This window comes from Rhea pennata, chromosome 5 (genome assembly GCF_028389875.1).
Source record: "Rhea pennata isolate bPtePen1 chromosome 5, bPtePen1.pri, whole genome shotgun sequence".
NCBI classification, from domain to species: domain Eukaryota; kingdom Metazoa; phylum Chordata; class Aves; order Rheiformes; family Rheidae; genus Rhea; species Rhea pennata.
Window position 1 is genome coordinate 56,356,592 of NC_084667.1, and position 25,341 is coordinate 56,381,932.

The 25,341-nt window shown below is 45.0% G+C and overlaps 1 protein-coding gene across 7 annotated transcripts in view; it reads right to left on the reverse strand.

Annotated features, from left to right (window-relative positions):
- The window catches only part of BCL11B (BCL11 transcription factor B), an 89,840-nt gene that overhangs the window by 43,767 nt on the left and 20,732 nt on the right, over positions 1 to 25,341 (reverse strand). For 2 of the 7 annotated variants that reach the window (XM_062576885.1, XM_062576884.1), the window contains exon 3: positions 4,509 to 4,724. The exons of the other annotated variants lie outside the window; for them this stretch is intronic. In XM_062576885.1, the coding sequence (XP_062432869.1) occupies positions 4,509 to 4,724 (216 nt within the window). The remainder of the gene's footprint in view (positions 1 to 4,508; positions 4,725 to 25,341) is intronic. 7 annotated transcript variants of the gene reach the window in all.

Consider the following 25,341-nt stretch of genomic DNA (forward strand, 5'->3'; position numbering starts at 1 on the left):
CTTGATGAGTTAGGAGGTTTTGCTGGATGAGTTTGCATTCTGTGCTCTGATTACTGTTTTGTTTTCCATTGATCCTCCTGTGTTAATAAAACCCAGTCTGGAGTGAACAAAAGCTTGCTTCTTTTTCTAGTATGAAATGTGCCGAGCGCATACCATATCATTAACATAAAAGTTTTTTGAAATAATACTGCTTTCTAGACAGACTGTATTAATTGCATCAAGCTTTTTACAGCAGGGTGGTCTAATCTAGCTCTTCTTATTGGCTGACTCCAGCCATAAAACCAACACAAACTGAATACTGTGATGTAATTGAAAGAGGGGAAAATATTCTTTCGAAATCTATTATTTACTTACAGGTACTTCCTTTATTTTTATTGTTGCCTTAACCTTTGCCAAGAAAATACCAGACTAAAAGATGCAGTAAGTAGAATTTCAGTAGCCAAATAAATTGATACTAACTTTGCAAGATGACTGTGTGATTTGCAGAATGTCCAAATGACTAACACAGCTGATTCTTTGAATTAATAGGAGCTGTTTCCACTTCTCTGAGCTACAAACCCATGCCTTCCTCTATTTTAGACCTTTAACTTCACAGTCCTGTCCATTAATCACTGCTGCCCATGCCCACTCGCTGTTTTTATAAATGCAACTAAGTATCATAATTGCTCTCCACCTCCTTCTATTAGCCTTCAAGTGGGAAGAAAGCAGTTTCACTGGTTAGCTGAATATATGTGTATAAGGCGGATTTAATTATCTTTACAGAGGTATATAAAATCCTAACTCATGGGCCCAGGTCCAAAGATTCTGGATCAGGAATATATCTAAAAGCAGGCATAAGGGATAAATTATTATCTGTATCATTACCATCCACTTTGTCTTATGCCAATTAGAATTCCATTTCTAGGGCTTTTGCACTGTAGGATCTTCAGGGCAGGGACTTTTTCCTTTGGAGAGCACATTGTAAAGTGCCATGCACTTCTGTGTTGAGATTTTCAAAGCTCGTTTCTCGTTAACTTTAATGGGAAATGGGCATCCAAATCTCTTAGGCAGCTTTGACAATTTAAGCCTTAATGTACAATATTAATAAATCAGCATCATAAAAAGAGCCTTATGAAGATGTATTGTGAAAAAACAGCCCCACAAAAAGCATTGCAGTGTATGTGTGCATGCACAGAGGCATATACTTTTCCTTACATAATTATGTCTCTCAACAATCATTTACATGTCTCTGTTATGCAAAAAAAAAAAAAACTGTGTGCATTTTAGAGTTACGCTAAGCAGTTGCAATTCATTGAAATGAATAAAAAGCAGGCTCAAAAAAAGCATCCTAATCTGGCAAGGGGCAAAGCAAAATGAATGCTTTGCCCATTTATATTTTAGATCCAAGCTACACAACCCTGTGAATTTCATGACTCTATTCCAATTTCTAATTAAATAGGCACTAAAAACATTTAAACAGGAGAACCCAATTCAACAGGCAGAAGCCTCTGAAGCAATAAATAAATAAATAAATAAATAGATGGAGAGATTGTTCCAGATATATTTGTAGATATTGTAAAGAATCATATTGAAAAACATAGAGCTTTATTCCAGATTTCCTCATCCTGTGGTGCCTTAACACATGGAAAAGAACAAAGACGGACGAGATCACAACCAACAACTAAAGAGAGACGCAGTGGACACCCAGACGAACTTCCAAATGCCACTTACTCTAACTACAATCAGCAGCACATTTTATAAAGATCACAAACATCTTTGAATGAAGCAGGATGACTCCCCTTTTGCACAACTGAGCAGTACTTAGCAGTGTACTAGACAAATCTCTTATCTATGTCGGAGATTTCCAAATGCAGCAGAGTATCCCAAATTCCACAGGCAGCCAGAAGTTTAGATTCTCCAGCACTAAATTGCTGAGATTCTAAAGGACCTGATTTGTGAGTGCCAAAGAGAGATTTGGGAGTACCTGCAACTTCAAGTCTTCAGATTTGCAGCCTGCTTGAAAACTGTATTGAAAAATTCCAGGTCTTGAATTAAATGAATGCTGAAAAACAGGAAAGGTAAGAAAGGATGATGGAGGGGGAGAGGCGGGAACTATGGGTGGCTTTTGTTGAAAGAAGGAAACAGTTCCTCAGAAGCAAGGACAGGGCTGACAGAATAAAAAGCTAATCAAGTCAGAGAGACAAGCAGATCTCTAAAGCAGTAGCAGAAGACTACTGTAAATGGCTATATTAAAAAAAAAAAAGAAGGTACAACACAGGGACCATCACTAGGTTATTAGTTAACACATAGAAATCACTTTTAATTTCCATAAAACATTTTGAGAGCCAGAAAGATCCTGTTACTCCTGCTACAAGGTTTTAATCATGCCCAAGCCCATCTACAGTGAATGCTAAGGAAGCCAAGAAGGGGTTAAGTGATATAAGTCTCCTTTCCAAGGGGAGAAAATGTTTCTTTTAAGCAGAACTTGACCAACTACTGTCATAAACATATAGCATGCACTTTGATATAACCTATTCTCTAAGTGCCATAGACTACCGCAGTAATTACAGGAAACCAGGATAACAGGTCTAGCACTCCACAGAGCTGGCATCGTTCTCTGAGCAAACGGACAATTCCAAAAACTACCAGTGCACAGCTATAAAGTGAGAACTGAAAGCAGGTAAAGTACAAAAGCCTTGTGTTCCCATGTTCTTTAATGAGTTATTCCTTCCTTCCTTTTCTATTTTTAGTTTTACTTTCTTCCCTCTCCACTAGCTGTTGGTCTCAGAAGCAATTGGGAACCACGGGTATCCAGTTCACTATTACAACTACCTACCTATCAGAGATATGTGTGTATATACCGTATCAGTGAAGACAGAGAAAAAGGAAAATATGAGATAAATTCTAGTTTCTTTTACTAGCTACAGGGAGGAGGGAAGAGGGGGCACTCAGCCGGCAGACAAGGGGCTATCTGACCTTCTTGCACAGAGTTCGCCACTCAGAAGAGCCCATTTCTACATTTGTTCCAGGCCAGTGTCCATCTACTGAGGTCAATGAAGCAGAGCTAGATTAAAACACCATCCACCCCCCGCCCAGTGAGCACAGCAACTTAGATAGGAAATCAGACAAAATCCCCTGGATGCTTTGACTACACAACACTGTGGAACGTGTCGCTCCAAGCCCAAGCTTGTGCCCCGGCCAAAGAGGTAATGCGCAGACTGAGCCTCACCCAGAGGGCCACGGCAGCCTTCCACAAACTGCCTGTGCATCGCATATGGATCTAGAAAAGGGCTCTGCAGAGTGTGTTCAGCCTCCTCCTGTGCATATTTTGTCTTTCAAGACACGATTTCCAAGACGCAAATTTAAATTCCTTGCAAAACTTTTTCTCTTATTGCATCAAATAGGCATGCACACAGATATTTTCATGAGATAAAGTGTGTTGTAGCCAGGTGGTACCTGTGCTTGCAGAAGGAAAAAGCTGTGCAGAGCAAAAGTTATGGCACCTTCAGCGTGACATGAGGAGCCATTTTCTGAAGGCTTTACTCGTAACAGACTTTGCTCCCTGCCTAAATTCTACGGTCCTTATGCATTACTTGTCCAGCATCATTCTGTGGACTCCCTAGAAAATACCCACGTACGTGTGCATGAATGAGGGCTGCAGGGTTTGGCCCACCACAGCGTAAGCAAGTAAGCGCTTGAGGAATTTGCCACAGCTGTATTTTCTTTGAAGCCCTCCCCATTTTCACCTCTCCAGTGCTCCGTTCACCACAGACCCAGTCTTGCAACTGAGCTACACTCAAAAACACCCACTGATTTCAAAGAGATCGCTGGGTCTGAAATGATGGGGTCTGGCAGCAATCTGTCAGTGTCCTCTCTGGATAGCTCAGTGCACCCTCATTTCCACAGCACTTTCCCCTCCTTGTGGTAGCAAAAGTCCGGCATCCAAAAGGAACACAGGAAAAGAAAAATGATAGAGAGGCATGTGTGGCAAGTTACCAAGGAGCATTTTCTGAAAGCGAGGGAGAAAACTCCATGGAGCAGATACATCCTGCGTGCACATGGACTCTGAGGAAAGCCTTTAATATGAATGATTTGGCGGGGGGGGGGGGGCAGGGGGAAGAGGACCTCAGATGTTAAATGTTATCCAATTAAGCTTAAAATAAACAGCCCAGAGAGATGAAATCTTGATACCAGGGTATCACATTATGTGAGGATTCTCAGACATTTGTTCACAACGTGGCATAAACCGACCAGTCGCGGGCGCTGGTGACATCTCAAAGCGGGCAGACAGGAGGGCAGGGAAGGGGGAAGAAAGGAACGGAGTCACACACGCCGTCCCGCTCCCCGTCCTCGCGGTGGCGGGGTGGGGGGAAGGAAGAAGGGGGCGGGGGACGTTCAGGACATTTCCACTGCCTTCCCCACACAACCCAGCGAAGGCAGCTCGCCCACAGTAACGATGACATCACTTGGCAGCACTACTGACCTTCAGATAGCAACAAAAAAAAAAAAAAAAAAAACGTTTCTATTACCTGACAACTGACAATGACATCCAAATGTGCCTGACGTCTCAGTCTGAATCTCAGTCTGAGTCCCGCCAACTGAGACTGCACGTGCACCACAGCAGGGCAGGCTAAGGCAGGGCGGGAGAGAGGCCAGTGCGCGGAGAGGTGACGTGATCACTGATGTGTGAGGGTGGGAGGAGGCAGCTATGGGAGCCCCCGGCAGGTTTGCAGGCCTGGACGGCCCTGGAGAAAAAACAATAGAAAAAACTGTCAGTCGGATCTAAGTTTGAAGGGACAGAGGAGGCATCATCAGGGAAAACAGGCGAGGTGGGGGCTGACTGCCTAGCTCACTACCCACTGCGTCTGAACCGATTTCTGGGTCAGGCTGAGACTGGCAAGACTCACTTGAAGGCCAGGGAGGAGAAACAGGCTGGGGGGAAGAGCAAGAAGAGACCTCGGGGAACGGCGAAACCCCCGGGCGCTGCAGCAGCGCTCTGAACGCACGGCCGGGCCGGGAGAGGGCGCGGAAGGGGGACGAAGCGGCCGTGAGGGGGCCGGAGAGAGGGCGGCCGCGGTGCGGGGCAGAGCTGGAGGCGCTTGACGTCGCCACCAGCGCTTGCTTAGGGACCGAATCAAAAAGGGGATTATTGTTTTATGGCTGTGTTAACGCGTTTAACTGACACAAGACTGGGTAGGCTTTATGCCGAGCTGCTGCTGAAGCGGGCTCGACACACCAGCGCAGGCAAAGTGCAGCGACTTGGAGCTCAAACGGCTTCACGGAGGTGCCAGGAATCCAGCTCCCGGAGCAGAGCTTTCATGGGCCACTGTGTCGCCTTCCCATTTGAGCTGCAGCCAGGTATGCATTTTGCATGCCCCGATTGTGCAGACAACTTCCCTATCGAGCCTCTAAAGAACGGAGCAACCTTTCTCCTAACAGCTAAAAAAATGACTTTGCATCCTCCAACTATCTTATTTTAAACCCATCTAGGAATCACCTGCCATTTAAGAGCTGTATTTAGAATTTTCTCCTGCATCACTAGAAACACTCACTCCTCCTGGCACCAGCTCAAAAAAAAAAAAAAAAAAAAGAGCTCCATGGCTTCAAAAATTAAAATGTAAGTCATAAATATCTATATACACCTGCACAAATACAAACAGGCAGATACGCACCGACACACACATGGTCACACACACACACTGGCTGGCACAGATGAACAGTTTTAAAGAAAAGTTGCGAGAATAGCACAGCTTTACATCCACTGAGCATGCAACTCTGTTTATTTAAAAGTATGCCTTCCATTTAATTACTAAATAAAGGGTAGCTACTAATCAAGGGCAGTTTCTAAATGAAGATATGTGGTGGAGTGGCCGCCATTAAAAAGCTGGCATTTGCCAATAGTTACCGCACGGTGGTGGATCAGAAACCACAGTTTCCCCCTTTATTTAGATCAGGAAATGTGTGTGCTAATTGTGGGGTATCTTTTGGCAAACGCTCTCTTTTTTTTAATGGCAGCAATTCTGCTTGTGCATCCATGTGCACCTCGCATAAACATGCAAACATCGTGGCAACGAGAAGAAATATTTTCCATGCTCCAACATTAGGAATACAACATTTTATAAGGGAGCCTCTCCACCTCAAGAGTCCCGATTTGGAAACTAGGCCTTCATGTTGATCTGACAGCTACACATGTGAAGCAAACAGGGATATTTCATCCTTGGCACAGCATCCAGCACTCTAGTCTGCAAGGACTGCATTTGATTTTGTCGTTTATCTTAAATGGCTAAGAGACCACCAGTGCAAAACATTTGTGTGAAGCTTTTGCCAAAACCACAAGTGAAGAATCTAAATTCCCTGTATAAATACTTGAGCTTCAAGCATCAAGGACGAAATTTGTGCTCTTTTGTGAGGACTGTTTTTAAATAGAAGCCATCTCTGTGGCTCAAGGGACAAGGAGGGATTTTTTATTTTGGGGGCTCAGTTATTTGGCTTTAGTAACCGTTTGATCTCCCTGGGAATATTACACAACCAGGTAACAATAACTACCATCTAAACTGTACCTGTGTTACCTTCTGGAAACAGATGTCAGATGTGAGATTTTTTTTTTCTCTATGTAGAGGAGCCGTTCCACTGCTCTAGCAACTTACGTGAATACCAAGCTTTTCTATAAAACAAGGAAAACCTAAAAAAGATTCCCTCCAATTACCTAGCAATTGTATTTTGCATAGATAATGATATAAAAATAAGTAGGCTACTACAGGTTAGGTCCAAGCTCTGCATTTGTAATCTGCTTTTAGAGTAGGACCACAGGGCAGCTATGATTTAGGTTACACCGAAATGTATCTGTGGTCCCACCATAACTACAGGCACGTGTCCTGCAGTCACTCAGCCCTCTGCACACCATGATGCTGTACTACAGCTCACAACAGGGTTTTGAAGCAGCCGGTCACACAGAGGAACCGTATGAGGCCCATCAAGTGCACCATTAACCACAGCTGCATTCATTTTAGTGCAGAGGTGCATGGGTCCTAGCATGCAACATTACCCTGAAAGCAACTCTCTCTCCTCTCGTCCCAGTGGGCCCCACCTTTCTGTTAGCAATGAAGTTGATATAATCTGCACAGCCCTGCGGCTTTTGAGAAGACGCTGAGAGCTCATCACATGGGCACAGTGAGGACCTCCCTGCTGTCACCCAACATGTTTCCTCTAACGTGGAAAGGAAATTAAGGTTTCAAGTAGGAGGTGTCTAATCATCTGGGGGAAAGAGATCCTATAACAGTCTTCCAATAGAGGTAGCAGGGGAAAGCCAGCAATCTGCTTTAACAAACTGCCTAACACATTTATGGAAGAGACTATAGGATGTGGTTGCCAGTGAAGAGATCAAACTGAATTTGTAACTCTCAAGGTCCCTTTCAGCCCTTTGACTCGTATACTAGGAATTTTAAAATTGCTAATCCGGTGCCAGAAAGGAAAGGTGAGATATGGAAGAAGGGAAAGAAAGAACAAAAAGGGGTTCTGGTAGATCTTCAGAGAGTCTCACCGCTACAGCATAAGTAGCAAGAAACAAAGAGCCCAGGACTTCCAGACCAGAAGGCCAAGTCTGCCCCTATGGACAACTTCAAACCAAGTGATGCCTCCTCTTCTTTGCTACCACTTTGCTAAAAAAGGATTTGCTTTTTTATTTGTTTTTAGTAAGTCACAAATAACAGGCACCCCTATAAAATCAGTGTGGCAAATCATGAAGAAGGAAGGGAAAGGATGGAAAATAGGAGAGCACCACTGTTAGATAAGCTACACTTCTTTACAGTTACAGAAAGATTAACAGTGGTATTCAGAAATACTCAGCGTGTGTTTTCTAAGAATATGCCTGGGTTTTACCCCTCCAGCTCCTTTTCTGTGAGATTCTTCTGCATAAAGATTCTGTCTAAAGCTGAAAATGAACGTGAGGGCTCTACCCCTTTTCAGCTTAACAAGTGATAGATATGCATAAAAAAGATACATGTAGCTAGATAGAAAGAGAGATGCTTGTCCTAAAGTGATACTAAGAGTTCTCCACTCAACCCACACAATACCAGATGAGGGACAGCAGCAAATCTCTGGAATACTATGGCCAATCAACCACATTGTGTTACACGCTGGTTTTAAAAAGAAAACACTCCTGTGAGCCACTGGCTGCCACAAAGGGCACAACCATAACCTGCACTAATGGAAAGCCAAACGCAAAAAGAACTGTGTTGCAATTTTAGAGGCTGTTTTGGAAAATACGACCCAGTTGGGGTGAGCGGGCACACACGTGCAGTTCTGTATCTCCACACACACACTGACAGAATGTCTGAGGCGTAATTCTCCTCTTGGATCAGCACTGGGAAATCACTCACCTGCACTGCAGATCTCAATTACATATTCTGCATTCATTCTGCATGGATGCGAGGGGAGTTCTGCACGTAGCAGGAGTGTGAAACATGCAAAGGGACTGTCACAGTGTAGATAAAAGATCTGCATTTCTGATAGCAGAGGAGGATTTTGTCCTTATGCTTTAGAATGGCTTAGCATGTATTTTTTGCATATACACAGCAGCAGCTCACGGGTTATGCCAACTCCCAGGCACTGCTAAGAGTAATTTTTTTGTTCTCTGCTATTCTTAAACTTGCAAAGAAGAAAATAAGGTAAATTGGACATGACCCCAGAAGATGGAAATGAACATAAGAGCCTAGATGAGCACAACAAAAGCCACAATCAAGGCATAAACTGCATCCTTTTGTTGTCCCTCTCTCTGAGCCTAGGCATGACTGGCCATATCATATGGTATATGTAAAACACGCTCCTTAGGCACATCTGCAGAAAAGCCCCTGAGCTAAGCACAAAGATGGAGCTGCAAGTACCATTCACAATGTCCCATCTGAGTCGTTCAGACCAGAGGACCTGATTTTAATTTAAGAGACCTTGCTTTACATCTTACATTGTGTGTAAATGTGGCCACATATAGCTATGTACCTGGTGTGTCTCTCAAGGTGTTGTATGTTTGCCTTGGTGCGTGGCTATGTGCATATCTGCACAGGCAGACAGGCACCGTACATGCTGACGTGTAAGCCACCTAACAGGACATGAACCAAGTTTTTCTCGCAATGGAAAATCAATCAGTATCTCGTTAGAGACCAAAGTTCATTTCCATTGTTAAAAAGAACTCTCTTTTAATATAAAGAAAACATCAGTCTAAAGAGTGCTTGGCTAAAAATTCAGGGTGCAGGCTGCAGCCGCATTCCTGCCCTGCGCCCACGATGGGTTCAGGGAGAGTACTGCAGCTGTTCTGAGACAGAATTTGCATGTACCATTGCAGCAGCCTTGAACAGAGACATCCAAAAGAGCAAGACAAATCTACTCCCTAATCTCTTCAACAGATTTTTCCAAGCTTTTCCTGAAACAAGTTATTTCATCTGTAATGCATCCTCTCATATGCACTGTTCCCACCCAATATTTTACCTAATCTTTCTACCACGTCTTTTTACACAGACACCAGCAGAGTTGACAGAAGGAAACGCATGCCCACACACGTGCATACACACATGCGTATGCACGCGCGCGCACAGGGTACTGAGACACAGTGGCACCAACATTTCCAACAGCAACTAGCAGAGCAATGCACGCTCATCCTGCGAGTGGCAGACGCACAGACAGTTCCCCGGTAAAGGCAGAAAGACAGGACGGCATACGCAGCTACGCTAGTACCCGCACTCAGGCACACACCATCCAGCTCACACCCAGACATGCCTGCACACCCACCTTTACCTCTTCCCCCCAACACCACAGCAGTTTTGGAACAGTTCTCCTGCACTGACTTAGGATGTTCTGTTAAGACTACAACTTCGCTTGAGCTGGAAATTGAAAGGCTGAGTTGGAGAGAGAAGAGGGAGGGCCGGGAAGGGATTTCTTGTTATATTTTGTTCAAGGATTTTTTTTTTTTTTTTTTTGGCAGACAAGGATTCCCTTTGAATTGATACATTTCTTTCTTCCAAGAATTTCAAATGATAATGTATAAATGAGTCATAGATCAAGAACAGCGACGTGGTGAGCAAGAAGGAGAAAGAGTGAGTGAGGGGCACTGGCACAGAAATTTGACAGTACCCCAACTCCCCCCCTTCCTCCCCCCATGCCAAGACATTAATTCTCACAAGTCGGAGAAAATTACTATGCATGAATGCAAAAAGCATGATCAGGAGTAATTAACATGGCTTCATATGCAAATTTTATTAATGCAGAAGTACAAAGTCATTATGCAAATGAAACTTACGTCAACTCTCTTGACAAATATTCATCTCTAAAGCTCAAGTTTCTCCCTTCTAATTTTTTTTTTTTTTAATTTTTGGTGTAAAACAAAACACACAAAAAAAAAAGTGACGAGGACTGTTTGACAAGTTTGCAAAGTTGTTTTTCAACCGGCGAAATTTATTCTTGCATTGTTGATATTTTTTTGTTGTTGTTGGCAGGTACACGACAGCTCATGGAGCAGAGAAAGGGAGGGATGGGGGAGCGAGAAAGCTACCAGCAGCAGGCAGCCAATCAAAACGCCAGCGGCTGTAATGAGCGCGATTGATGACTGTTTGGCTTTACTGCAGGGTAATGAACTAGAATCCAGTCTGAGGAGGAAAAAAATATGAATATTCATGAAGCTGTGCTCCTGCCTTTGATGATTAAAGAAATTTTTAATATTCAAATAAGCGCTTGCCAAGTGATTAACAAAGAACAAGCACGCAGGAATATGGAAATGGAGCTGTGGAAGATTTGGGAGTCACAGTCTGTGCAGTAAAGACAGCAAAAAAATTTATAAACAAGATAGGCAGATAACCCAATTCAAATCTGAGCAAATAAAGGGGGGAAAATCCAGTTCTTTTTCATCACTTTGGATATTGTATCAGTCACTTTGTTTTAAAGTGCAAAGGAGAATGAAAGCAACCTGTTCGGTAAGATCAGGGGAAAAAAATCCATACCCTGAGAAACCCAACCCAGCAATTACAAAGTAAGCATCCTGGGTGAGAAGCTGATAAGAAAACGATGGCTAGGTCTGCCGTCTGCTGTGGGCTAGTGCTTTCCGAAAGCATTAGTCTGCCCGACGCTGAGAGCCCACCAGCTACTGAGAATCTCCAACTTGTTGTATCTGACAGGCAGGACTCAAAAGTGTCCTGAAATAACTGAAGCCAGTCCCTGCAGTTTAATCCCCTCCACCGGCTAGGGCACACATAGCTACGCTTGTCCACTGTCGGGGGGGAGGAGGGAGGGAGTGCAATAGAAAAAAGAAATATCATTGCCAGGAGGAAAAAAGAAAAAAAAAAAGTGGAAAAGGAGGCTGCAAGAAGGTCTCAACTATCCACCCTGGTAATCAGTTGGTAAAAAATGTGCTTTCCATGTCTGACTGAGAAAGGTCCTCCCCTCCCCACAGGTTTCTGAACAAGGATTCAAAAATCCAGCCACATTACAAAATGTCTGATAAGTTCAGGCTCTCGCAGTTTAATAGCTTCACACTGAAGCACATAATAACAATATCAGCTGCTAAAATGACTTTCCAGTTAAAATATATCTAATTAGCAGCCAATGACATCCTTTTTCTTCTTTTTCGGAAAAGCAGATAACTTCATGTCTACCTTATACAAAAGGGAATATGGTTAAGCTCTTTCTGTCTCTCAAAGAACAGAGTAAGGATGTCTTCAAACTCTTAGGGCATTAGGAAACCAACTCACCTTCTTTGTTATTAGATCCTGGGGTTTCACAGGCCTGTTTGGCTTTTCTGCAGATCTTTAAAACCTCTGGTTAATTATTTCCTATTTTAAAAATCTAAAGAAAGCATAGTCTAGGCACCATTTAATAATTAGCTGATGTCTTCAGAACGTAACATTTCGACTCCACTTAAAATATATATATATGTAACATGAGGACAACACTACAAGATGCACAAAATGGCCATGACTGGAACCTTCAGAGTTGCAGAGAAAACACATCATGGAGCTAATGGGATTTCCCCCTCCCCCCTCCATATCTGCTCCATTTCTAGAGATACAAAAATATTCACTATTTGTGTACCGCAGGAAAGAAGGGGGGGGGGAAGAAAAGAAATGCCTAAATGTAAGTAAAGATACGGTTAAACACCATGCAGAAGTACTGCTGAGAGTCTTTCCCCTGAATAATGCCAAGACCTTTCGAACATGCCTGTTGTCTCTAGGTGTGTGTGGGAGGGTGAAGTGTTATATTACATAACATATATGCTGCAGCGGCTATGCACAGCGACACTGATTAAAAAGCTTGACAGTGAAACTCAGCTTTCCATTTCCTGGCTTTTGGTAGTTTGCATCAGACCCTTAAACACCGTAAATGTTATCTTTTGTCTGTGAGATGCTTTGGCTTTATTTTAATCAATGCTTTTTCTCTTTTAATGACACAGAAGCAACTAACAGCTCATGGAGTTAGTTGCTTTGAAGCTCTTTTTTTTAAATGGCAGTTCAGTCCTATCACATAAATGTGAATACTTAATATTTCTGTCACACGTTTTCTTTCTTTCTTTAAAAGCACTCCATTTACATATTTCTGGAGAATAATGATACTTCAGCAGGGCAGGTGAACATGCATTTCAGCACATGGAGTCGATGTGGAAAAGTATTAAGAGTCAATATTGTAAAAATCAGCCTCTAAATTTCAGCGTCTTGAATTCAGCATGCAGCTGTGGTTGCCTGTCAGTAGTCGGATGCTGTAATAATAATAATAATAACAACAACAATAATAACAATAATAATACGCCTTTCATTTCTCTAGTGCCTTCCACGCAAAGATCTGGAAGCACTTTGCAAAGATAAATAAACCGAGCTTGGAACACCCCGTGTGGTTAATAAACATCTTAATATATCTAAACACCCTGTTCTGAGCGCGCAGCGCTTCTCACTGCACAGAAGTCTGCGTTTGGGAAGGTCCGCACCGGCGCGCTGTGCCTCGCAGGCTCCCCCAGCGAGGGCAGGCCCCCGGCACACACGTATTTTTGCACTTACCTAGCAGACCACGTGCACTCCCAGGAGCAGCCCCCCCCACCCGCAAGGTTGCGTTTCAAGGGCCAAAAGCCGCATTTTAGGAAGCCGGGTGCCGGGTCTTGGCCACCCCGAGCAGCCAGGCCTGGGGGCTCCCGCTCCTGTCCCCTCCTTGGAGCAAAACCACAGGGGTAACCAAACATCCTCGCTTACCCCGATGAAGGCTACGGGGAAAACGAGGCCGCGGGGGCTGAATGCGGCCCTCGCTCCCCCCCGCCACGCTCGGTGCTGGCTCCCCCGTCCCGCCGGGGACGCGGCCGGCGCCGCGTGCTGCAGCCCCAGGACCCCCCGGACCGTCGCTGCCTAACCAAAACCACGATAATCCCCCGGTCTGCGGGGTCTGTTTTCCAGCCGGCACAAGGGGCTGGCAATAAACAGTGCATCGATTTTGCCAACTTTGCTCCCCAACTCATGTAATTGCGTCCTGGGGAGTTTCGATGGTTACAGAAACCCTTGTGGGACTGATTTTTTTTGTCGTCGTTGTTCTGATTATACTGTGAATATTTCTATGCACCAGCAAATATTCTTGATATCATTAAAACATATATAAGCACCCCAAATAGACGATCACAGCAATTCAACAGGCCCTGGAATTAATAAAGGAACGCAGCGGGTGGAAAGAGTGGTTTCAGAGGACTGGTGCAAAGGCAAAAATATGTGCAAGCAGTCAGAGAGAAGCACTGCTGCCAGTCACCTAAGAGCTGGGCCACGAGAGTATGGCCAGGGGGCTACAAGGAAGGAGCTGAACTGGTCAGGGAAGAACCACAGGTATCCCGGAGCCGCAACGCAGCCGGGCTCACCCCGACGGGGCCGCACGGGACTGAGCCCCGTGGCAGCCACGCACAAGCATCCTCGGGCAGCGCACAGCCCCTGCGGGAGACAGCAGCAGGAATTTGCTGCTCCGATGAGCACGTCCTCCCTGCTCTAAACTTTGCCTTCTATTAATATTTTCTTTTTTTTTCCCCATGTAACCAAAAAAAAAAAAAATCAGTGGTGGTATTAGGTAGAAGCGAGACTTTAGGAGCTCTTCAGCTATTTGGTAGCAAAGTGAACTCCTGGGCACTGAGGGAACTTGAGGAAGGAGATGGATGGTTGAAGTCACTCTACCCCTCCATGCCTCAGTCTCCCCATCTGAGCAAACTGGCTAAGGACATCACCTTGATTTCATTAAATGTCCTGGAAACCAAAAAGACTCTGTACGAGCAATGTACGAAACAGCAGCACTGTTAACCGTGTCACTGCTAGAAGTGGAAGGAGGGCCACGGGCGATGTCGAGGGCTCTGCAAAGCACGGATCGATATACAAGCACGAGTTTCTCGGGGAAGAAGCAGCTCCTGTTTTTTCTGGCTCACCCCTTGCCAAAAGCAATGTAAACGTAAGTACCTTGTAAATGCTGAACTTCAATGTGAAAAACAGTTTACCTGTCTAGTCTAGGTGAATGAGCGCTTTACACTACAACTAATTTAACACTGCGGGTGTGTGTATGCACATGGCGATGGGTTCCCGTTAATTTGCACATTTATAATTCACCAATTTACCCTTGTGCACAGAGCACTGTTCACATTCAGCAGAGCATTTCACTAATACCCAGCAAACTTAAACAAGCAAAGCAGAGCAAGCAATCTTAAGAAACAAAAAGGCAACAGATTTTTAAAATGAGGATTCCCTTTGAGTTTTGCATCTCCCAGGCGAAAAGCATTGCAGCCATGTGTGTACAAGTAGGCTCAAGTTTGATAACTGAAACTGTCAAGTTAAATGAGCAGAGCAATCAACTGGAGACTGTAAAACAATCCACCAAACGAGGGGAACCCAGAGGATCTGCAACTTCAGTCCTCAGTTTACTGGACAACAGTACAACTGAGTAAATAAAGAATGTGCTCTGAACAGAAGAGATGCTAGGAAGTTAACCAAACAAGTTGGTTTTGATTAAGGAGAGAAAGCAGACAAATAAACCAGCAACCAAAGAATCTAGTTCAGGCTATTATGTAAGTTAAAAAAGGGAAATAATCTAGAATGAACGACATTTCATTTGCATGAGGAAGCATGTTGCAAACCTGCAGCATAATCCTGCTGCTAAATAACACAGTGAGAAGTTTTATCTGAAGAAACCAATACACACAGAATTTGGCCTGTTACAAGTATTAATTATATGGGATGACTGAACCCTACCTGGAGAGGTATATCTCGAGTACAGTAAAAATAACCCCTTGTTCCTTTCAATATGACACTACTATGAGCAAAATCAACTGCAAGAAAGTAAGAACCATTTTGAGTACAGGGCGTTCTTTCATGGGTCTATTTTCTCTGGACCAGTTTCTTCAATCACTCCTAATTCACCAATGTATTTATACAGAACAGCATCCTTCCACATAAGATAAAACTGTAAGACAAAAAGACTTTTTACTATCAGATCTGCTTGAAATGGAAGCCAAAGATGATTACTTAGGAAAGTGTATTTATAAAAATAAATGAGAACAAAACAGAGATACTGTACAAACCAAAGTGAAGCAAAAGACATTCTTTAAAGCCATGTTCAGAATGACACTGTTATATTAAATTCATACTTATCACCCCAGTAAATAAAGGCCAGTTTTGTTTTGTTTTTTGATGAAAATGTCAATACAGTCAAACGGGAGCTTAGTGCTCTAACCAAATCTTTCTATAACCTCTTGCATTACAAGCAAAATCCCTAAAATGTCACCAACTGAAAATATTGAACTGGGCAGTAATTAGTTTCAACAAAGTAGTCCTTTTAACCCTAATTTTCTACATGTGGATGGCATTTCTGAAGTAAGTATTATGAACCTTCTTTAAGTACAAGTAAAATCAAATTGTAAAGCCACAACCAGTGATCTAATAATTCTTCCTCTAAGCGTCTCTTTTATTTCCCTGTAATAAATTTAAATCAGTTTCTCAATCTCTTAACGGGTGATCAAAAAAATATGCCCGCTCACCTAAACCATCACAACAAACTTTATTTTTTAAATAACACTCCAATCACTAATATAATAAAGACTGTTATAACAAGTTAGCACTGGTATCATTATTCCTTATGATTCAATATTCTAATGACTGGCTGTAACAGAGGTTTATGTTCTGCCAAGGTTTATACCACTATTTAATGTAATTAAACAAACTGACAGCCGAAGCCTCCATGGAAATATCATTTCTATCGTAGAGTATTCCCACCAGAAATTCAGAGGAATCATAACATACAAACTTTGATTCTGTTTTATTTTTTTCCTCTGTTCTGAAACTGCTCTGGCATTTCTTGGACTTAGTAAAGTGGGAGAAGGAATTAATTTGGCTTCTGAAGACACAGTGTTATTGACAGCACTAATAATCTATGGCAAATACCCAGCTTCGTAAAGGCGCAAGGACGCGATGCTGCGCGAAGGAGCCGTGCCCGGTTCCCGTGCCCCGTCCCAGCCGCGCAGCAGCCTGGTAGCAGCGGGCAGCAGGACCCCTGCCAGCCCCGGCCCTCAGCCACAACTGCAGCAGCGGCGGGGCTTTAGGAGAACTACAGAAACATCATCCATCCCAGATCCCTGTTCCCACTGAAAGCAGAATGAAAGCTCCTCTGGAGGCGAGATAAGGCCCTTCTGTTGTGATCAAAAAGTGAACACATGCAACGCTCTAATGGGGAAAAGAATCTCTTCTCCTTTTTTTCCTAATTTTAAAATGCAACAGGGAGAGTCCGCAAGGTTTCTGATCCTTGTTACACTCGCACCTGGGATCAGAGGCATCTGCGGTAACAACATAAAGGAGAATGGGACCATGCCCATGCGACTAGAAAAGTTGCTAGCGGGAGTCGGAGAGGAGCGCTCGACACCCAGGGAGGTATCTGTCGCTTGCCAGCGGAGTTGCCTTCTGGGCCACGTTCACTTCCACTCGCTGCAGCTCCCCTGCTGATGACAGATGTTCCCCCAAGGTAAATATAGCTGCGCATGGGGTGCAGCTCTCCAGCCCTTGCTGCAGCCCTCCCCGGAGGGAGGCTCTCGCCGGGATCGGCAAGAACAGCAGGTGAGAGGCCGCAATCTGCAGCAGCCGAGCTGGCGAGCCGGCTCGGTCAGGACAGAGGCTGAGCTGCCTTTCACACCCAGCTGTGGAGCTATCTGCAGAAGCAAAACCCCCGAAACAGGATCCACTCCCATGGGGAGGGGGGCGGAGGAACGGTAACGAGAAAGGAAAAATGTCTGGTTCTTATTATTGCTCTCTCCAGTGCCTTCACCTCCACAAACAGTCTTTTTAAAAGGGAGCTTCTGGAACAGAAGTTCAAGTTTCCTTAATCTGGGCTCCTGAATCGCCAGGATCTGGTTACGCTTTCTCATTCTGAAGATTGTAATACTTTTATTTTATATCCTAATATCGGGGAGGGGGGGCAAAAGGGGAGAATCACGGTGTCACTGAAAAAAGAAGTCACCGGGTTTTGCAATCCAGCAGCTTCCTTGGCAGAGAGAAGTGCTGGTTGGCATAATCCGCTCATTTGACAAAGTACTATTTCTGGGCACGCACTCAAAAACAGGTAGGAAGCAAATGCTGAGAAATAAGGAAGTAAAAACAGCCGACAGATTTTTCACTACCAAGAACGCCAAGAGTAAACATGATTTATTTAGCTGTGTTTAACGTGTCTCTTCTGCACTAGACTGCAGAAATCTGCTTGCATTTAGGGAGGGAGGAGGAGGCGGGGGGGAGGGGATGGAAAGGGAATCCATTACGGCGCTCCGCTCGTACTTTCTGAATTGTTCGGTCACACAGTTTTATTGAGCACAAGTATTTTCTAGCCCAAAATATATTCATGTGTCAGAAGAAAGCAGCACTAATCTGCTGTTAATTAACAAGCTGCTGCTAACAAAAGATGAAGGACCCAATCCATGCAAACAATATTTACGTGGGTGTCGCATGATTTTGCCACAGATCTTTTCTTCTCTTCCTCTCTTTCTCTCCCCCCCCCCACCTCCCGCTCCTCCTCCTCCTTAGCGCAGGAGTTACGGGGATGCAGCGCGAAGGAGTCCCAACTCCCATCCGCAGTGAGGACACCCGGCCAGATCCCAACACAGCCACCACGGATGGCCGAGCTCCTCGTCCCCTCCGAGGGGACCTAGCCAGGGAAGGGCCCTACTGTGGGCTCGCAAGTGAAATTTCCTTAGATCTTTACTCGGTTAAGAGGCAGAAGCCATCTTCTGGCGCGGTGCCCGTGGCAGCGAGGCTGCCAGGCGCTGGGAAGTGGCACCAGGAGAAGCTCCCATCCTCCACCCCGCTGCTGCCACTGGTACCCGGGCTGCTGCGGGGGGGAAGGCAAGATCTCAGCCCACCCCGGCACCCTGCCTGCGATTTCGCGTTTGTTTAATGCAACCATCGCGCTGAGGGCTCGGGGAAGGGCGGCGGCAGGGAGAAGCTTGCTGACAGCCCCTGAACCTGCAGGGACGGGGGCTTGCTCAGGAACATCAGTGCACGCACACAAGGGGAGGGTAGGGCTTGCACCAGAGCAGGCGCCCTCAGCCACAGCTCCGTTGAGCCTGCCGTGGCTGAGGACCGGACAGCCACACTTGCAGCCTCATCCAGCTCAGCGCTGAGCACCACGGGCTCCCCCAGTGCCCCGCCGGACGCAGCCAGGCACTTCGGAAAAATCGAGCCATTCGCATCTCGCTGCCTCATCTGAGAAATGAGAGCGTGTATCTGCATAGCTCACGTGGGCGGCTTAAAGCTGGTGCTGGCAAAGAGATGGGAGGGTTAAAACCAACATCAACTAGCCAGATGAGTACTAAAGATTCCTGGCTTTGCTCCACTCAGGGGGATGAAGGTGGGATTGGGAGTTTAGAGAAAGGGCTGGTGGTCCCCTGCGTTTCAGGTGTCCAGCCACCCAGACCTGCCCTCCAGAAGGGCTCCATGACGCTGCTCGGGCCCTACTCGAACACTGCCATCACACAGCTACTACTGGGAGAAATGCAGGGACAGGAGCGTGGTGTGGGTGGAAACCAGAAGTATTTGAGCATGATTTCAGAAGAGCAAAGGTCTCTCCGTTATTAATGGGGGCAGCATTTCTGCTAGCAAAGTGCTCTGCTTATCCAGGTTGGTGTTTCACCCACAAGCATCCCACTGTTTCCTCTGATAAGAACCAAGTGCTGTGGGGAAACACACGTGTCTCTCCCTCCAGGTCTTCTCTCTGCACCTTAAACCTGTCCCCTAAAACACAGGATTTTATCTCTAGAAGTCCACCACGTCTCCGTCAGCACACCCTCCAGGCACCCTAGCGACCCAGCAGTCCCAAGCGGTTCCTCCCGCTTGCCAGCAACAGCTCTTCCACCCTCGCTTTTGGCACTCTGCCTTCCCCCCACCGGGACCCCCGGTGCAGGGTTTGCGCCAGCAGCAGCCTCCAAGAGGGAGCAGCCCTGAATGCAAGTTAGCACAAACTCTTTCCCACATCATCTCCCTTTGTGCATATCCGGAGTCGTCCTCGCCACTTCTAGACCAGCATTTTATCAAAGTCCTGGCCTGGGTTTTTTCAGAGAGCAATTTTTTTAAAAAAAGTGATATTTGAAACACTGACATTTACCGCTTGCAAAACAAAGTGAACACATTTAAACAAGCATCTTAAAAGAGCTAATGAGAGAGCAAAACAGATCCATCTGTATTGCATTCTCCACCCACTACCGCTCAAAAAATAAACCTTTCCAGACAGCAGGGAAGCCCCCAACAGCGAGACAATAGGAGTTCCCAAGCTTCCTGCGAACGGAGCGCGGACAGACTACCCGCCGGCGCAACACCCCACCTATCCAACTGCTGCTGCAAGCTGCCCATCGCCCTCAGCAAAGCCGGCGATGAGCGCTAGCAGGGCTCCGGCGCTGCAGCGGAGCTCCTCGGTCCTTCCAGCACAAGCAGGTGCCTTTGCAGGGATCTCTTATAGACACCACCACATCCATAATCTCCCCCTGCTTAAATAGCTCTAATGGTCGCTAGTTGTCAGATCAGGAGCACCACAGACCGAGGATTTCTGTCCTCATCCACAGGGGAGACACAGAAAGGTTGAAGCTAGCCCAAGATCACTGTGAAAAATTCCCTGCCCTGGGGATCCTGGTGGACATTTCTGGTGCCAGCTAAGATGCCTTCCGCTCCTGTGCATTAACGCTGGTAACGGAGAAGTGCAGAACACATCTCTTTCAAGGAACAGCTCCAATCAGGTTTCCTCAATCAACTTCCAAATCAAAAATAGAGTGCATCACCTTAAAATGATGAACTTTGCAAAATGAGGGTAGTGTTCTTTAATGAAGTGCGAGGGGGCTGGATTGGGGACTTGGGGTTTTTAGGGGGCTTGGGGGCTGATTGTTTTATCGTCTTTCTGCAAGGAAGCCCTGTGCCATAAACATTATTCAAACACTATAGTCTTCCTTTTAGTCTTGAACAATTATGAGTACAGTTTTGTGATCTTTAGCCATATTTACTGATACTCAAAGGCAGATTCTATCTTGTTAGATTGTTATAAATGGGACCCCAGGGAATCAGCACACAGGCTGAGGCAGATGTGAAAGCCTTCTTAGAGCCTGTGTGTGCTTCAGTTTTCCAGTGCTCAAATTATCAATGTTTTGAAAAAAAAACCTTTAGATTCTTCTGCCAGATCATTACAAAGAGCTGTCCATGAACAAAAAAAAAAAAAAAAAAAAAAAAAAAAAAAGTTACATTTTGCTGAACTTTAAATTTTTTTAAGGTTAACTATTAAATTTCAAAGTGTGGCTTACATGTGCTTGCCATTCGTATGCACAAAAGTTCCTGAGGCAGACGTAGAAAAGGTCTCTGGTTATAAACCTTTAAAGAGAAAGCAAGCCACAAATTCTACCTCATTAATATCTTAGCTAAAGATACTGTTTCTGGTTCAGACCTGTTTTGTAATACTATAAAATAGACACATGTTTCCGACACTAGATTTGAGAAGCTGTCATGTTAAAAGTAAACTTTTAATCTGCTATAGACAAACAGCACACATTTTTGTTTCCTAAGTAACAGCTTTGGAGAAATGTTTAAACAAGAATTTAAGAGCTTTCTGGTAAAGCCACATATAGGGGTCTCAGTCAGCTACTGGGTTTGAACTGCTTTTTTGTTGTTGTTCTTTTTTAATTCTTTAAATAATCAACTTAAAAGTAGACTTTTAGGAGCAGGATAACCAAGATGCACAGTAAACTGAACCTCTAGGCTTGCTTTTATTTCTAGTTAATACAGAAGAAATGTTTGAACTGAAACACAGGCCTGAATTTCTGGCTACTCATCCTCATCTTTTTATTTTCTTGGGACTCGCAATCGAATACTTTTAAGAACTTAATTGTGTCACAATTAGTAACACATTAGTCCTTCGGTATTTTTAATAGCAACTTAGGTTTTTCCCCAAGGCACTTAAAAATGGCAGGCTCATATATACTCTCCTTTTTTAAAACTCCCATGCACTTTCTTCTTTAAAAACCTCCCACATGCATTTCACTTGGTCTGAAAATACCCGCACAGATCTTAATCCTGCCAACGCTTACAGACATGCTTAACCTTCTGCACATCAGTAATCCCGCTGCATGCAGGAGGACCGTTCTCGGCACAGGCCAAGGATGAAATCCTGGCTCCACTGCAGCCAGTGGCAAAACTCCCGCTGACATCAGTAAGGTTACGACTTGACACTGGGTTGTGGCAGGATTGGGACCGTCCTCATTTGAAGGTACTTTCCCAAACTCTTCTTTTCCTTTTTTCTCCCTGCTGCTTCCCCCCTCGCCTCCCTCACTGGCTCCTGTGGGGTCCCATATTGAGACCACTTGAAAACTTCTGCCTTTCAAAGCCCTCCACGAGGGAAACCCCCTCACTGAGACAGGAAACATCCTTTGCAGGTAAAGCTGAAAGAAACTATTTTGCCCCGCTGCGTGCGTTTGAGTAAACTAATTAAAACCTGGGAACTTTGCTTCCAAACGATGCCAAGAAGCAATCGTTAATATGAGCTGAACTGAAATGGGAAGCTCCAGACATTTAAAATTAGCTGCAGGGGGAAAAATTTAAAAAAATGCAGAGGCAAGGTATTTTTTTTTTTTTTCATTTTGCTGTAAAGTTGCCGTGGTGCACTTTGGAGTGCATGGGGTTAAAATGAATTGGGGGGGAGTCTTAAGTGAGAAGGGAGCGGGCTGCTGAAAGGCGGAGGAGGGGGGAAGCAGCGGCAGCCGGCAGCCGCCTCGAAGCGGGATGCGGTGCTGTGAAGAGGAGGCAGAAGTGAGCAAACCAGCTGAACCGCTTGCAGAATTAATCAGTAACAAAGAGGCTGGAGCTGTTGGCGGGCTCCAGCCCTTGAACCTGGACTCTGCTCTATAAATTTCAACTTGGAAGGGCTCGCTACTTGTTGAAAGACAGGTTGGCTCCAGGCCAAGCCATAGGGGGAAAAAAAAGCCCCCCCCCCCCCCCCAAAAAAAAAAAAAAAATTCCTTCTTGCTCAGGAAACTTCCCTTCAGTTTCTAACTCTTTTTATGAGCTAGTAATAGGGCACTCTAGAAAATGGGAAACGAAAGGGGGTATTGAAAGGCAAAAAATGAGCTGGGAGCTGTTTTAATAAAGAAAATAAAACAAGTAGGTGCTAAATTGAAATCTGGATTTTGCCTGCACACAAGAACGTCAGCTACAATAGAAGACTTCAGAGTGCCTTGCCAATAATTCAAAGGAGATTTTACAGTTATATTAGCTGGCTACAGGTTTGACTCTGAAAATAATAAATGTCTGAAAAGAAGAACAGGGCTGTTTAATCCCTGTCTGCAGTCTTGTCCTGTTCTCTCCTCCCCCACTACTCTACCTTGTTTAAATGACCATTACAAAAGCAGTGGGATATAAAAAAAAAAAATGTAGACATTCAGAAGCATCTCTTTCCTTTTTATTTTTCCCCCTTCCAACGGGGAAGTGCAGGAGAGCAGACACTCTCCTCAGCCCCTGTTCATTGCAAAGGCAGTTTTATTCGCAAATACCTCTCTGGCGCAGTGCTTTCACAACGTGAACAGACAAGGAGTGGGCTGTGGCAGAGCGAGGGGATGGCGTGTGGATGGGGGAAGCTGTCAAAGTGGAAAGAAAGAAGGCAAGCATCTACTCAGAGGCCAGACGCAGGCACCAAGGTCAGCTGCAGCGCCGCAGCCCCTTGCAGCAGCTCTGCAATTACGCCCAAACCGTGCAGAGCACTCCGATTCCCAGAACCTGCACGCAGGGACGGGACCGGAGGATCTAGGACACCAGGAAGGTGTATAATAATTTTAATTGCTCTTCCGAGTTGCTAAAGGGTAGATTAGATACTCTTTAGCTAGAGCAGGGGCTGATGCTCTATGCTGCTTGCAAGAATACACGTAGATAAAAGACTCTAATGAGAGAGTGGAAAGAGAAATATGGTGAAATAAAGTATCAAAATAAAGTGCAGTCTAATCAGAGCCGGGAGGACAGGGGTACACAATCTCTTCAGTAAAAGTGGCTATTAAGTTAAAGAAGATTTATCACTCCTATCTCCCTTCCTCCCCAAAACCCCTCATTTTTAATGAAGGGGCTTACTCCTGTAATGCTGAATCCCGTCCAAGTCGTTGGACTTTTAAAGACATATACGTAGCATGCCTGCGACACGCACACATCCTGTACTTCCCCCTTGCCAAGAAAACTGGAATCTGCTGCCTGGTAGGTCTTTTCCATCTGTAGCTTTTACGACCCTGCTGAGGGACCAAAGAGTAGTGTCCCCCTTTTCTCGCTCAAGAAATGCACTGCTAAATGCCAGAACAGAGGAGCGAGGGAGAGCGAGTTTAAGAGCTGTCGGGCTCAGCAGCGGTTTGTGCTGATCGTGCTTGAATCTTCGTGCAAAGGCATACATGCAAAGAGGAAAAAACAACAACCACTAAGTAACCACTTCACATCTGCCATTAGGATTATTAAACTTCTTACAAGCGGTATCTACCCCACCTTGCCCACTGCACACAAACATACACACCCGCCCAAGCTCTCCAGCGGGGCCACGGAGAGCCCAGAGCGCTCTGCTCTCCCTGCTGCAGCAACCGCATTTATTCCTGTTAAGGGGTTAACGATTCGTTTCCACTACTTCTCTCGAGAAAACCTACAATGAAAACATTGGCTCACGAAAGCATTCTCACTGCCAGAATGCCACAGCGCGAGTGAAAAGTCCGTTTTGTTTTCATTACATCTCTGGGATTTCCGGCTTAACTCCTGAGCTTAGACACCAAATCCCTAGATACCCCACCCACCCACTTCTTCTTCTTTTTCTTCCCCCCTTTTTTTTTAAACATTTATACTGCACAGCCCACCAATTACCATTTGGAGGGTGGGAGGGAACGGGGAGAAGGAACCATGCTGGAAACGATGCTCTCGCTGAAGTGAGCGCACGTCTCTCCCAAGCCAGGGCTGCCCAGTTTCCCGGGGCTGTCTGTTAAGGGACAGTGTCATCTCTACACCTCGCCTCCCTCCTCGGTTTGTCACCCTCTGCTCTCCCACCTTCCTGCTCAGCCACCAAAGCCGGAGCTGAAACCCAGCCCCTAGATCTATGCCCTTTGAAGCTAGGTGACACGACATAGAAATCCAAGTCTTTCTTGTACAAAAAGCATGATTACTTCAGCTTCTTTTTTCTCTAGCTCTGATAGAAAAATGTTTCAATCTCAAAAAAAAAAAGAAAAAAAGTAGAAAGGTTCAACCTTTATGTCACAGCCGATTTGGTCGCTGTGTGTATAGGCAGTGTAGTTCAAACATGGCCTGAGAAAGCAAAAGAGTACATAGAAAAGACATGAAGGGAGGTTGCCTCACGCTACAGCAGCACTTCTGTCCTGCTAAGGCAAAGCAACCATTTTTTGTGCCTTTAAATATTTATTCACCTTAGGAGAGTAACAGCAACTTTTTATATTTATAGGTCAGTTTTTCCACACTATACTACTTCCAAAAATGCTAGATTCCAGTGCAAAATTTCCCTGCAAACTCATGCAAACTCCCTTCTTGCAGTCAATACTCCAGTGTGCATTCAAGTCTATTCTTATTTGTCACATCAGAATAAATGCCAAAGCTAGTCTATATGATAATTGGGCACTGCTTTTATTTTCTTTCTGACAGTTGCTTGCAAAATTATCAGGAAAAATGGCTAATTACCAGCTGACCAGTGTCTTTTCATCATTTAGCATCATATGTTCACTAAAAATCTACCTATCTTTTCATACCAACAATTATCAGAGAAATACACATGCTCTCTGGTTGCCCACATGGCCCAAGTAATTTCCTAAGAAGTCCCCAAAAAGGCAAAGAAACACTTCGTTGCGGG